We start from the raw sequence: 14243 nt of genomic DNA, 5'->3' as shown, positions 1-14243 counted from the left end.
CATGTGAAACATATTGTTAAATGTATGAACATTCATTATTTGGTCATGAACAACTTTGATCATCTATGAACTATTCATGGTATCTGTAAATGCAATGGACACTGGGTATTTGTAGTTGTTTCATTGAAAGACCAAAGCAAACTTGGCAAAAATATTATAATGCATTGTTTAACCATGATTTAAAAACAGGTTTTTCTTCAATCCATTTTCAATATAAGGAAAAAAAATATTGAAATGCAGAAAGGGTTTTATAGAGAGTCTTGTAAAGGCTGTCTTATTTCAGCGTCCTTACAAGGACTTTAATCATTTCTAGCAATCCATAATCATCTCATTTACAATATTAAACTACAGCCATCAATGGATGTAATTAAAAAACCCACATCACCACTCCCTTGTAATAGTGAAGTATGCACCTTAATGAGAAGGCAGCAACTATTGCTCCTATATCTTACTGTATAAAACAAATGAAAGGGAGATTTCTCTAAAAATATCAAATACAGAAAAATGGTTCATGCACTACACTTCTCACAATGATCTATATGTGTACGAAGTTTTGATTCAAATCCTCAACAAATGTTGGAGTTAAAGATCAGACAACATTTAATTAAAAAAATAACAAAAGTCGAAAACTTCCAATACTTAATAATGTTTAATTTGCACTTCACTCCTCTTTAACACAATCTGTGAATAAAGTTTGAGGCCAAAATGTCAAAATAAGAAGAAAACTAAACAATTAAGTATAAAAATAATCGAAAGATACCAATAATAGAATAGTAAGTCAATAAGTCAATACCTCAAAATCTTTTTGAGTCAACTTTTCTCAACAAAAATAAACCATGAATAAAATCAAAGGGCAATAACTCTAAACATACCAGGAAATAAGTTTGATCGCAATCTGCAAAATCTTTATTTGAAACAGGATAAACAAGTGGCTGGGTTTACAAACATATGTAGAAAATGAAGTAAAAAAGTAATAGAAGAGCAATAATTCTAAAAATACCGATCACAAAATAAGGCAATATGTCTTTAAAAACCAAACACAAAGTTTGTAAAAAATAAAGAATACCCAAAGGGCAATAACTCTTAAATTACACAGATTTTTCTTTTGCACAACACTTCTTATTAACACAGTTAATATGTGTAGGAAGTTTAAAGGCAATAACTCAAAATACAGTTATACTTCATAAGGAACTGCCATGCACTTTGGCGTACCAGAATCAGTGGATTACACAATTAGGCTACGTTAAGTCGTAATTCTACCTTATCAATAGACTGATAACCAGAAGAGCTTCAAGAGCCACTTCTAGTCCTCTTGTGCTCCTGGGCAATAAAGACTCCATCGGAGATCTTGCTCAAATATTGAACAATAAGATTCCCGTTATGGCTTCCGTCCAAAATGATCTATAAAAGACAACCAGGCAGTATTAACAACGCTGTGGATATGGATTTTGAGGAGTTGAACAATCCTTGAAGTATTAAGGAAAATATATATGTGTGACCACGTTTGCCTTTAATACCACTCGTTAAATGCCACATTTCGTTGGGGATTAAGTTAAAGTACGGAGAGGTTCAAGACCTAGAGATCTAAGCGAGAATGGTTGGTATTTAACAAGCGGTAAATGGTGGCTGACCCCAATAAAAGTGGGTCCAAAGAATTTTGCAATGAGCTTAAGAATGCGTGGTGAGTATTTAAAGTTTAATGCTAAATCAACAATTATTGCAGACATTTATTTAGGAACTTACATCAATTGAGCTTTGTATAGGTTTCCAACTGTGACATTGATGTTCTCCGTTTTATTGACTGGGGGATTTTCATTCATACTTTTCAGTAATGATATCCGTTCCAAATAATCGAAGTCTTCAAAGACGAGTTTGATATCTCCTGTAAGTAATACATAAATGGGTCGAATATCTTTTGAAGGTTATTTGCACAGGTAACAATTTGTTATTCAACTCTTTAAAATCCATGTTGATTTTGAAAAACGGTAAACGACGACCTTAATGTAATCGTACCGTACATGCAGACTTCCTGTCTTCTAAATTTTTAATTTACCTGAATGCGAGTTGAAGGTAGTTCCACTGGTCTGATTTAGTCACGTAACGCAAACGAAAGGGGAAATGGAAGTGGACCGGGTGCTGATGATAACGATGACGACGTTGACGACGACGACGACGATGATGACGACGACGATGACGATGATGATGATGATGATGGATGTACAAAGAATAGACACAGGGATGGATGGCAAATGGTAATACAACATGAAGAGATTTATGTTTTATAAAAAGGAACAGGCATATTTGTATTCATTTTGTTAAAAAGAAACTATACTATTTTAGATAATTATACTACATGTAGTTGGGTAGAAGAAAAAAATGATGTTGTTTAATTAAAGTAACATCTGAATTAGGAAGGTGGACAGTAGCAGTTAATTAACAACTTGCAATATTTTTCCCACAAAAATAGCTAATTTTAGGAGGACATTTACGACAACTGTTTAGTTTTTGAAAATTATCCTAAATGAAACGAAGTTGTCCATCATATTAAATTATGCATGTCAAAATGTTCTGCTTATCAGAGACTGTGGCAATATCTCGGTTTGTATTCTATAGTATATACTTATAATAATGATTAATTGCAATATATTTAATTGTCATCCACCTACACACACTTTGGGGGCGGGCTATTATACTGGCGGTTTGGAGGCGGGCTAATATACAGGCGGGTTGGGGACGGGCTAATATACTGGCGGTTTGGGGACGGGCAAATATACTGGCGGGTTGTGGACGGGGTGATATACTGGCGGGTTGGGGACGGGGTGATATACTGGAGCGTTTTAAACTAACTATTTAGAATGAATGAGGTAACTATCCCATGTCGGTGTATTAGGTGAAATTATAGTGTCATCGTGTCCATGAATAAATAAGGTCTGATATCGCACGATGATCGCGGGCCTAACATTTATTTCAAAATACTGGATCATGACTTTTGCATGAATGAATGCGATCCGGCATAATTGATCGCAGTTTGTTGATTTAAATAATGACAAACACCGCGCCATACGTGCAGTACAATTAATAGCAGTCGTTATGATAATCCTTGTTTACAAATTTTACAGAATATCAAGTAACAGTTAAAAGAAAGACCTTTCCAGAACACAGATGGTTCGGCCAAAGATGTTTCGCTTATTGAGGGGTCAGAACTGGGTCATGCTCCTGTGATCTCGACTAAATGTTGCGCCACTTGTGGAGGACATCTTCTTATGTTGATTTGCAATATAACGTCTGGCCCAGCCCAATTGTTAATTAACGGTAAAAAGTAACAGTGCATACACAACTGTACTGCTTCTTGATATACTCATGAAAATCAACATTAAATGATGCTTAAGTGCTGAAACGGGTCACATCTTATAAGGAAGTACCTCTATATGTACATCAGAGTTACTTAATTATGGTGGATGCTTTTCATCCATATATTAGGAACACAACCGTAGACAGTTGCTTATAAAGTTATGAACTGCAGTATAGCTTCATTGGAGCATCTGTACAGAAGAATTACTTGAACATTTTAGACATTAAACAATTACATGCTAACAATCACTTACTCATTATGTACATAAAGGTTGTGGAACCTAGCAAAAATCAACTTGCTCGATATTAAAACATCGGCATTTAAGGCTGAATGATTAGATTTTGGTTAATTCTTGGCAGGAGGACAAAAAACAACATTGAAAGCCTTGTTGTTTTTGGCTGCAATAAAAAATACGGACAATATAACAAGACGTTTATTTTTTTGTAACAAAGGGTATCCTAAGATAGTGTGTCAACTGAGTAAATACCATCTGTTGTATGTTAGTTTGTGTAAGTGGAATAGTTTCCAAAATATTGATGTTGAAGTAAGTATAAGAGGAATAGCTTCTATCTGATTGATATGTAAGTGGTGTAGTTTCCATCTGATTGATGCCAGTATGTGTTAGTGGTGCAGTTTTCATCTGATTGATGCCAGTATGTGTTAGTGGTGTAGTTTCCATCTGATTGATGTCACTATGTGTAAGTGGTGTAGTTTCCATCTGATTAATGTCAGTATGTGTAAGTGATGTAGTTTCCATCTGATTGATGCCAGTATGTGTTAGTGGTGCAGTTTTCATCTGATTGATGCCAGTATGTGTTAGTGGTGTAGTTTCCATCTGATTGCTGTCACTATGTGTTAGTGGTGTAGTTTCCATCTGATTGATGTCGGTATGTGTTAGTGGTGTAGTTTCCATCTGATTGATGCCAGTATGTGTTAGTGCTGTAGTTTCCATCTGATTAATGCCAGTATGTGTTAGTGGTGTAGTTTCCATCTGAGTGATGCCAGTATGTGTTAGTGGTGAAGTTTCCATCTGAGTGATGCCAGTATGTGTTAGTGGTGTAGTTTCCATCTGATTGATGCCAGTATGTGTTAATGGTGTAGCTGATTTATGCCAGTATGTGTAAGTGATGTAGTTTCCATCTGATTGATGCCAGCATGTGTAAGTGGTGTAGTTTCCGTCTGATTGATGCCAGTATGTGTAAGTGATGTAGTTTCCGTCTGATTGATGCCAGTATGTGTGAGTGGTGCAGTTTTCATCTGATTGATGCCAGTATGTGTAAGTGGTGTAGTTTCCACCTGATTGATGTCAGTATGTGTAAGTGGTGTAGTTTCCATCTGATTAATGTCAGTATGTGTAAGTGATGTAGTTTCCATCTGATTGATGCCAGTATGTGTTAGTGGTGCAGTTTTCATCTGATTGATGCCAGTATGTGTTAGTGGTGTAGTTTCCATCTGATTGATGTCAGTATGTGTAAGTGGTGTAGTTTCCATCTGATTGATGTCGGTATGTGTTAATGGTGTAGTTTCCATCTGATTGATGCCAGTATGTGTTAGTGCTGTAGTTTCCATCTGATTAATGCCAGTATGTGTTAGTGGTGTAGTTTCCATCTGAGTGATGCCAGTATGTGTTAGTGCTGTAGTTTCCATTTGAGTGATGCCAGTATGTGTTAGTGATGTAGTTTCCATCTGATTGATGCCAGTATGTGTTAATGGTGTAGCTGATTTATGCCAGTATGTGTAAGTGATGTAGTTTCCATCTGATTGATGCCAGCATGTGTTAGTAATGCAGTTTCCATCTGATTTATGCCAGTATGTGTAAGTGATGTAGTTTCCATCTGATTGATGCCAGTATGTGTTAGTGGTGTAGTTTCCATCTGATTTATGCCAGTATATGTTAGTGGTGTAGCTGATTTATGCCAGTATGTGTTAGTGGTGTAGTTTCCGTCTGATTGATGCCAGTATGTGTTGGTGGTGTAGCTGATTTATGCCAGTATGTGTTAGTGGTGTAGTTTCCATCTAATTAATGTCACTACGTGTAAGTGGAAGAGTTTCCATCTAATTGATGTCAGTATGTGTAAGTGGAAGAGTTTCCATTTGATTGATGCCAGTGCGTGTAAGTGGAAGAGTTTCTATCTAACTGATGCCAGTATGTGTTAGTGGATTAGTTTAAATCTGTTATAAGCCAGTACGTGTAAGTGGAAGAGTTTTTGTCTGATTGATGCCAGTTAGTGTAAGTTGAATAGTTCCCGTCTGATTGATGCAAGTACGTGTAAGTTGAATAGTTTCCGTCTGATTGATGCAAGTACGTGTAAGTGGAATAGTTTCCGTCTGATTGACGCAAGTACGTGGAAGTGGAATAGTTTCCATTTGATTGATGCTAGTATATGAAAAAGGAGTTGTTGCCATCTGCTTTGTGGAAGCATGTGCTCAAGTTTCTTTCTTTCATATTGAACGTATGATATTTGCATAAATCTGTACTAACGTAATGCCGTGCAGTTTGTCACACTCCGGAAAGTAAGAGTAAGAATATGCAGCTTAAATTTTATCTCAGGGTTTTATTCAAATAAGTATGTGAGATGGGCGGTGGGACTTTCTTTCAGCAATACCATTATTTCGCAAGTTTTCCGGCAATCTGTACAACGTAAATCTCCAGGATTGACAAGATACCTGATAACTGGTTTTGTGTGTAATAATTTATGTGTCAACTCAATCCCTTCACAATGTCGAACTCATTGAAATGTTCCGTTGGAATTAGGTCCTAAAGATGCTTTCAGTATAAAACATAGCAACGATCAAAGACTGCCGGAATCTCGAGTGTGTTTGCTTCAGGGCTTCGTTTAAGAGCATTCACAATAAACTCGTTGTATAAATTTCGGTAAAAATCGTTAAAATCCAGGGGATATTTGAAACATTTGGACTAAATTTAATATCACATATTTGGGGTTACATTTCATCAGTCATATATAATATGAACATTTGATAGCTTTCCTTTATACCCCGTTCCCTGATGCAGTCAGTGTGACATGACCCATCCATCAGACGTTTCATAATACTCTTCCACGAATACCGGCTGCGCCCTTCAAACTGTGTTTTCATATATTTGTATAGGTAATTTCATAAAATGTTTAAGGTTATATTTAGTAAAAATGGTAAACAACTATTATTCATGAAAGTTCAAGTGAATTGAAGTATGTCGATTTTACGAAATATACATTTTGCGTTTCACATTTGAACACTTAATGATAAATAGCTTTCAAAGCTGGGCATGACGTGCAATGGTCCCTGTTGAATGATTAGCAACATTATAGTCGTTTTTTATCGACAACAATAAACACTATCCTATTTTACAGGACCATACATAAAATTAGCGCATCTTAAGACGCTTAATTTGTATTAGTAAATTAATTCCAAATAGTATGCGCCGAATGACAATGTAAGAGTGTCAGGGCCATTGTAACAAATAAATCTTATACATTTATAGGACAAAATCGTGGGATAATAGGACCGTCGAAATAAACATGTAATAAAGATTACCCACAGAGAATGGACAACAAACCCAATAAGTAGTAATCAACACCCAATACGAGGATTGTGCATATCTTTGACCACCGACAGGGCCCCACCTCTGAGCTTGCAATGTTGTGGTATAAGTGGCGATTACCAGCCGATTTCAACAATGCATTTTGGCGGATTACGGGATTATCACCTTGTTACATACACTCCAAAAACGACGAAAACATTTCAGGAATCTAAAATCATTTATTTTGTGGTTTCGTCAAATTATATTCGCTCTTGTTATTGTGGCTTATTCTGAAATATTGCATCTACAAATAAATAACAGCAAGAAGTGAGATGAAATTACATCTCGGGTAATAATGTGAATCGTAACTTAAGTATGCCATTACGGAAGTCAGCAACCTAATTTGGTTAAACAAGTATTTACATATTAGTTCTGTTTAAAATGCCATCTATATTGAATTCCTTTACCTGAAATTAAAATCTGACTAAGGCTAACGTGCCATTCCGTTCCCGTGTGTGACAAGTTGCGCGCTCGAAAAGCCGTTGAATTCCCAGTGAAATATCTTATTATTGACCGTTTGTACGCGATTATCCAAATACATTATTGATCAATGATAATTTAACTTTAAATTTATGTAGAATGCGGTTTTTGCTGTCGTGTGTGTTTCTTGTTCATTGTTTGGGTTAGACCCTTGTACCAAGACCCCAGTTAGTTGTTGCGTGTCGGGTCTGTTACCGTAGTTTCCGTATCATTCTTGTACCAAGACCCCAGTTAATTGTTGCGTGCCGGGTCTGTTACCGTAGTTTCCGTATCATTCTTGTACCAAGACCCCAGTTAATTGTTGCGTGCCGGGTCTGTTACCGTAGTTTCCGTATCATTCTTGTACCAAGACCCCAGTTAGTTGTTTCCTGCCGGGTCTGTTACCGTAGTTTCCGTATCATTCTTGTACCAAGACCCCAGTTAATTGTTGCGTGCCGGGTCTGTTACCGTAGTTTCCGTATCATTCTTGTACCAAGACCCCAGTTAATTGTTGCGTGCCGGGTCTGTTACCGTAGTTTCCGTATCATTCTTGTACCAAGACCCCAGTTAATTGTTGCGTGCCGGGTCTGTTACCGTAGTTTCCGTATCATTCTTGTACCAAGACCCCAGTTAATTGTTGCGTGCCGGGTCTGTTACCGTAGTTTCCGTATCATTCTTGTACCAAGACCCCAGTTAGTTGTTTCCTGCCGGGTCTGTTACCGTAGTTTCCGTATCATTCTTGTACCAAGACCCCAGTTAGTTGTTTCCTGCCGGGTCTGTTACCGTAGTTTCCGTATCATTCTTGTACCAAGACCCCAGTTAGTTGTTGCCTGCCGGGTCTGTTACCGTAGTTTCCGTATCATTCTTGCACCAAGACCCCAGTTAATTGTTGCGTGCCGGGTCTGTTACCGTAGTTTCCGTATCATTCTTGCACCAAGACCCCAGTTAATTGTTGCCTGCCGGGTCTGTTACCGTAGTTTCCGTATCATTCTTGTACCAAGACCCCAGTTAGTTGTTGCCTGCCGGGTCTGTTACCGTAGTTTCCGTATCATTCTTGTACCAAGACCCCAGTTAATTGTTGCGTGTCGGGTCTGTTACCGTAGTTTCCGTATCATTCTTGTACCAAGACCCCAGTTAATTGTTGCGTGCCGGGTCTGTTACCGTAGTTTCCGTATCATTCTTGTACCAAGACCCCAGTTAGTTGTTTCCTGCCGGGTCTGTTACCGTAGTTTCCGTATCATTCTTGTACCAAGACCCCAGTTAATGTTGCGTGCCGGGTCTGTTACCGTAGTTTCCGTATCATTCTTGTACCAAGGCCCCAGTTAATTGTTGCGTGCCGGGTCTGTTACCGTAGTTTCCGTATCATTCTTGTACCAAGACCCCAGTTAATTGTTGCGTGCCGGGTCTGTTACCGTAGTTTCCGTATCATTATTGTACCAAGACCCCAGTAAGTTGTTGCCTACCGGGTCTTTTACCGTATCATTCTTGTACCAAGACCCCAGTTAGTTGTTGCCTGCCGGGTCTGTTACCGTATCATTCTTGTACCAAGACCCCAGTTAGTTGTTGCCTGCCGGGTCTGTTACCGTATCATTCTTGTACCAAGACCCCAGTTAGTTGTTGCCTGCCGGGTCTGTTACCGTAGTTGCCATAGCACTCTTGAAACCATTTCACGAAAACACATATTGTTTGACACATTGGCCCAATTTTTCTCGAAGCTAATTGAGTCTCCTATAACAGGAGAAGGCTTAGGACACCTCTTTTAATATTATTTGCGTAATATTCTTATATTCTTTAAGATTGTTTAGACGTCAGAAGGAATTATCTGTATGATAATCACAATAAACCATTTTTCAATTATCAAAATTGAGATTAAAAACGTATTTCGGCTAATTGAAATAAGCTAATTAAGCTTCGTAAGCTTAAGAATGTTCTAGAAAATCCGGGCCAGCTTGAAATCGAAAACGTATCCCAGAACGTACATGTGCACGTTCTCTCTAAGCCGTTGTAGAAAACAGGAACGATTATCGACTAAGGTTGTACAGTATACAACGCCAGGAACAAAAAAGAAATATGTTTTGTTAACATCAACATTTTATTACAACAAAACGAAACATTTTGATTTACCATAGAAAAGTATTAAATATCGTATATATACTATTTTGTGTAAGCGTGCATTTCGGGACAAGACACTGGGAATAAACAGTCATCACAGGTTTACAAGCAAACAACAAAATAAAACAATCAGGATATCAAGCAGAAGTTGCAAGATACGTCAGTTGCAAACGTGACGTCAACAAGAGAAAACGTGACGTCATCGTACAAACGTGCTCCAAGATAAACCAACATGACAGCTATACATGTAAAAATACCTTATTAATGAGATACAATAGTTCATCCAAATATTTGATTAAACTATAATTCTATATTTGGCCCGGAATGCCTTGTTTTAATAGACAGAGGATTAAGAAGTCTGTATCTAAATATAAGCCGCTCCTTCAAGCTTCTCGCAATTTTCTACAAATATTTGCATACTTTGCAGTGACCTTCCGTTTAGAAATATTTGAATTAAAGCTATTTGCTTTAGAATCATCGATAGTTAAAAGTATATTTTACTCGATGAAGTATTTTCATTTTCCATACAAATGTAATCGGGATTGTTATATTCTAAACAGATAAATACATTTTAAGTTTTGATAATAAACTGTTTGGCACGATGTCAAAATGTCCCGCGAAATCAATACCAATAAAACACTTAACAAAGCAGACGACATTTAAAGTGAATGCGTTTAAACAATGTTTCACTATTTGTGTCTTATCTACCAAAACAATGTTTCAATTTTATTGTTCTAACCTATTCCATTTCATTGCTTTCTTTTTAAATAAAGTGGCGACAGTTCATCATGTAAATAGAAACCAGGTGTTCCCGGCATTATTTAATCTCATTTTACTATTCAAACTCTCACTTTAAAATGTTTATGTATGTTAAGCATTCTGACGGAGGTAGGTATATCCACTCAACCAGGATTTCACGGCACGAACAGTTTCGCAACATATGTGATGAAAAATATAAATAATTACATAACTACTGCAAATATGTACATAAAAACAATAAGGCAGCGAATTTTAATGATAAAACATAATATTATATTGATTATGTTCATTTCAAAGTTCAAACTAAAGAGGAATTTATAGATTACGGGACAGACATTACGTTAAAACTGGAGAAATGTTAACAATTTTGAAATACATCTGTATCCAGCCGAGCGTGTTGGTTAACATTAGGTAATACAATGCTATCATGAGGCAATCTCGTCGAAAAGAATGTGTGTGTGTAATAATCATGGGGTGGGATCAACAGGCCCAAAATCCTGCGCACTCGAAATACATTTTTAACAATATCTATTTACGAACAAATAATCAAAATGCTCATATCGACATGTCTGGTCGGCATTAGGTGATACACAGAAAAATAACATTGCACATTCCATGAAAGTTGCGCCTTCACTGGGACAATCAGTCGCAACTTTCGTTTTCTACATAGAAAATTAACAATTTGTAAAGCCTATATAACAATAATAAAGGTATTGCATAAATAACAAAGATCTATACTTCCGTTGTAACAACTGACAAACTACAGCGACATTTAAAGCAACAAAGATTGCATTATATTTCATAGATGTACAGACTCGCTAATTGCATATATACAAATGTACAAAAGCTTGTAAATAGCCTAACAATTGACCAGCGTCTCATGCATCGGCCAATATCGGGTGGGAGAACCTACCCAAGTTCTTCAATCTATAGTTATATTTCGAATTAACTTCTCAATGTTTTATAAATTGCCATAATTGTAGTGATAATGTGTCCTTGCCTCGGGGCACTTGAGATGTTGAACAGGTTCATTGTTGTTAAAGGTAAGGTCTGAGGTGACTGAGGTCACCAGCATACAAGAACATGACATCGGTCGCCTAATTTCTTTAAAATAATGCATTAATTATGCCTTCCTAACTTATATGCTCCAATACACTGCCCTATCGTATAATTTCATAACTGTGAAGGCGAATATCAAAAGCGATGTTTGAATTCACAGAACTTCATTCTCGCATCCTTGTATGGCTAAATTGTCCAGCACCATTTGAATGAATTTCGTACACTATCAATGTACAGGTCAAGTTAATGTTAGTTCACTGTTAGTCGCAATGGGACATGACCTCTCATCTGTACATGGAGTTCACCCGCCGGACATTGGGGGGTCCTGGGTGAATATAGTCCATATCAACTCTCGGGGACATCGCGGGGCTGTTGTTTGAGGACCTTGCGCTAAGACGATTTGCGCGTTTCGGGACAACCGCATACCCATAGTCCATCTCCTGTTGTAGCATGGACGCCGGCATGCTTCTCGTGAGGTCCCTGTGGGAGTACCCACCGGCGGCGGACTTTTGCCTCAGGATAGGAGCATCATTGTCATAGTCCGCCGGAGGGATGTCGGCAATGTGTTGCTTTCCATTGTACATTTGTGTAGCCGATCGTGGTGTGCCAGGGGCGGAATAATTCCCCGTTCCCGACGACCGATTGCTCATTCCGGACGCGGAAGAGGTCTGTCGAGATAAAACCCGAAATTTTTCGTAACCGCTGCCTCTTGGTGACATTGGTGAATCCTTTGCTGGATACACTTCATAGGAATTCCTCGAACTTGTCCGGGTAGAACTGATCTGAGCGCTGTTGTTTATTCTATCATCTGACATATCTATTGAATTGTGTTTGCCCTCAGAGCTCGTCGGCGAAGGTACTTCAATACCACTCTCATCGGAGCCATTTCTGAGCCTGCCTCCAACAATAGGTATCTGGAGGCATTTCCGTTTGGTTGCCTTATCAATGTCCCCGTGTCGCCGCACTATTGTATCATAGTCTTTTGGTGGTAATAACAGAGGCGCTGCACCCTTGGTTTCTGTCAGCTGAAGGCGGGCTTTAAGCTCATCGGTAACAGAATCAAATGGAACAGCGTCTTTCAGACTTTGTAGGTCAGGTTCAATGTCATCGCTACCAGACGGGAAACCCTCGTCGCTGAACGAGCCAGATTCGGCACCGGAATCCTCATAAAACGCCCGGTCACTCATTCCGTCAGAAGACTCCAGTCTGTAGTCAGGACGGACAGTCCGCGGCCTTTCCCTGATGGCGACGTAGCTGTTGCTGGTTGGCGCTTCGATGTGACCCTCCTGTATGAGCTGTCGCTCAATCTGCGCCGTCCGTTCCGCGTGCATAGAGACGATGTGATTAAGGAAGTGGGCGAACGTGGACGCCGTGTCCGGGGAATCGAATCGGTACACGTGCACGTGAACGGACCTGTAATGGAAAACAGAACATATATAATGGTTTAAACATTTTGCGCTATCGTTTGATTGACACGGCATTACTACGTGAGTCCCGTGTTGTTGAGAGAGAGGTCAAAGTTTTGGTATGGAACGAGCGCGGTGAAGTTCGAAGGACTTGAACCTTTCAGTAATGTAAATTAATAATTAGGAATTGGAAATTAATCTAGTAAATTTAATTTAAAGATAAACATGGTCAATGAGTACTTGTGTATATTTACTCAAGGATAAAAGGTTTTAAGGACACTGTTCCCGATATTCAGCGGTAAGATCGATCAGATAAATTTTGAAAGTACGACCACACCTCTGCTTATAAACAGTAATCAAGTGTTGACACCTAATGGGATTTAGCAGTATGCTTACAATTATGTTTTAAAGTATGTTCAATTATCAACGTTCCTTTGAAATCATACAGTAATTGTTTAAAACATTGTATACACATTGACCGTGCATTTATTATGTCTAAAAGCGACAGGTGGTTTATCTGTTTACTTGCAAGTGGTATTAAAATTCGACACCATCTCCATGTAGAAAGAACATCACTTTAAATGAGGAAAAGGAACAAAAGTACGAATTACCATGTACTTGTATGCAATGCACTCAATTAATGCAACCATTAATTAATTATGGAAACATGTTTATGAATTAAAAAAGTAATTAAAATACAATTATGAGCAACACTCAATCAGTTTTATAGACATGAAATCATTAAGGTAGTATACCTTTGAGTCCTTGGCACATAGCCGAGGTAGATGCAGGCCACAATGTCGTCGGGGGAGCCGTCGGCTGGGTTGAAGCTCTGGTGGGCGAAGGTGATGTCCCGGGAGGGGATGATTGGAAACTTTATGGTCTTGATCTTCTTCCCCTTCTTCTTCTCGTCCTGGATGTCCTGTGTGATCTTCATCTCCTTCTTGCCGACCTGCAGGGTCAGTTTGGGCGCGTTCTTCCACTTCTTTGCCTTCCGACGGAGATCGTTCACCACGGGCTCGGTGTAGCGAGTGCCCCGCAGCCCGTTCGTTTCCACCCAGCCTAGGAACTGCACGTAAAACTGCTGCTTTTTCCCGCCAAGCATTGTCGAATATTGTTTTATATCACTGAATGTTACAAAAATAAAAATAAAGTATAATGTTCCGTGCAAGTGTTATTTCACTTGAATCATCATCGATGATGAAACCATTAAGCAATTAATAGCAATCCACTAGTTTTTTAAACTTAAACAATTCTCAGCTGTCAAACGTTTGAACTGTGAAACTACTCTAGTAGCTGACGACAGGCGTTACTAGTATTTTATGACTCCAATCGCTCTTTACACCTGCTTAAGATCTACTTAATCGTTTATATCAATGAAATACGACTGCTTCAAAGCGCGCATAAATACACAGAACGACAATAAGTGTGATTCGGTTTTTGGCTAAATATCAAATCACCTCACCCTTTTGATAGCCACTAGCCGCTTGGCTGCCCACCAATGCGGGTATCTCAT

At 38.5% G+C, this 14243-nt stretch overlaps 1 protein-coding gene across 1 annotated transcript; it reads right to left on the bottom strand.

Annotated features, from left to right (window-relative positions):
* Positions 1-9464: 9464 nt before the first annotated feature.
* Positions 9465-14134, bottom strand: LOC128232583 (uncharacterized). Its single transcript, XM_052946231.1, has 2 exons — positions 13483-14134; positions 9465-12734 (listed from the first exon to the last, which is right to left on the bottom strand). Exons 1-2 carry the CDS (start codon positions 13830-13832, stop codon positions 11606-11608), a joined length of 1479 nt encoding a protein of 492 aa, XP_052802191.1. The 5' UTR covers positions 13833-14134; the 3' UTR covers positions 9465-11605.
* Between the last annotated feature and the right edge of the window lie 109 nt (positions 14135-14243).

The sequence above is a fragment of the Mya arenaria genome, chromosome 4 (genome assembly GCF_026914265.1).
Source record: "Mya arenaria isolate MELC-2E11 chromosome 4, ASM2691426v1".
NCBI lineage: Eukaryota > Metazoa > Mollusca > Bivalvia > Myida > Myidae > Mya > Mya arenaria.
This window is presented reverse-complemented; position numbering and strand designations above follow the sequence as displayed.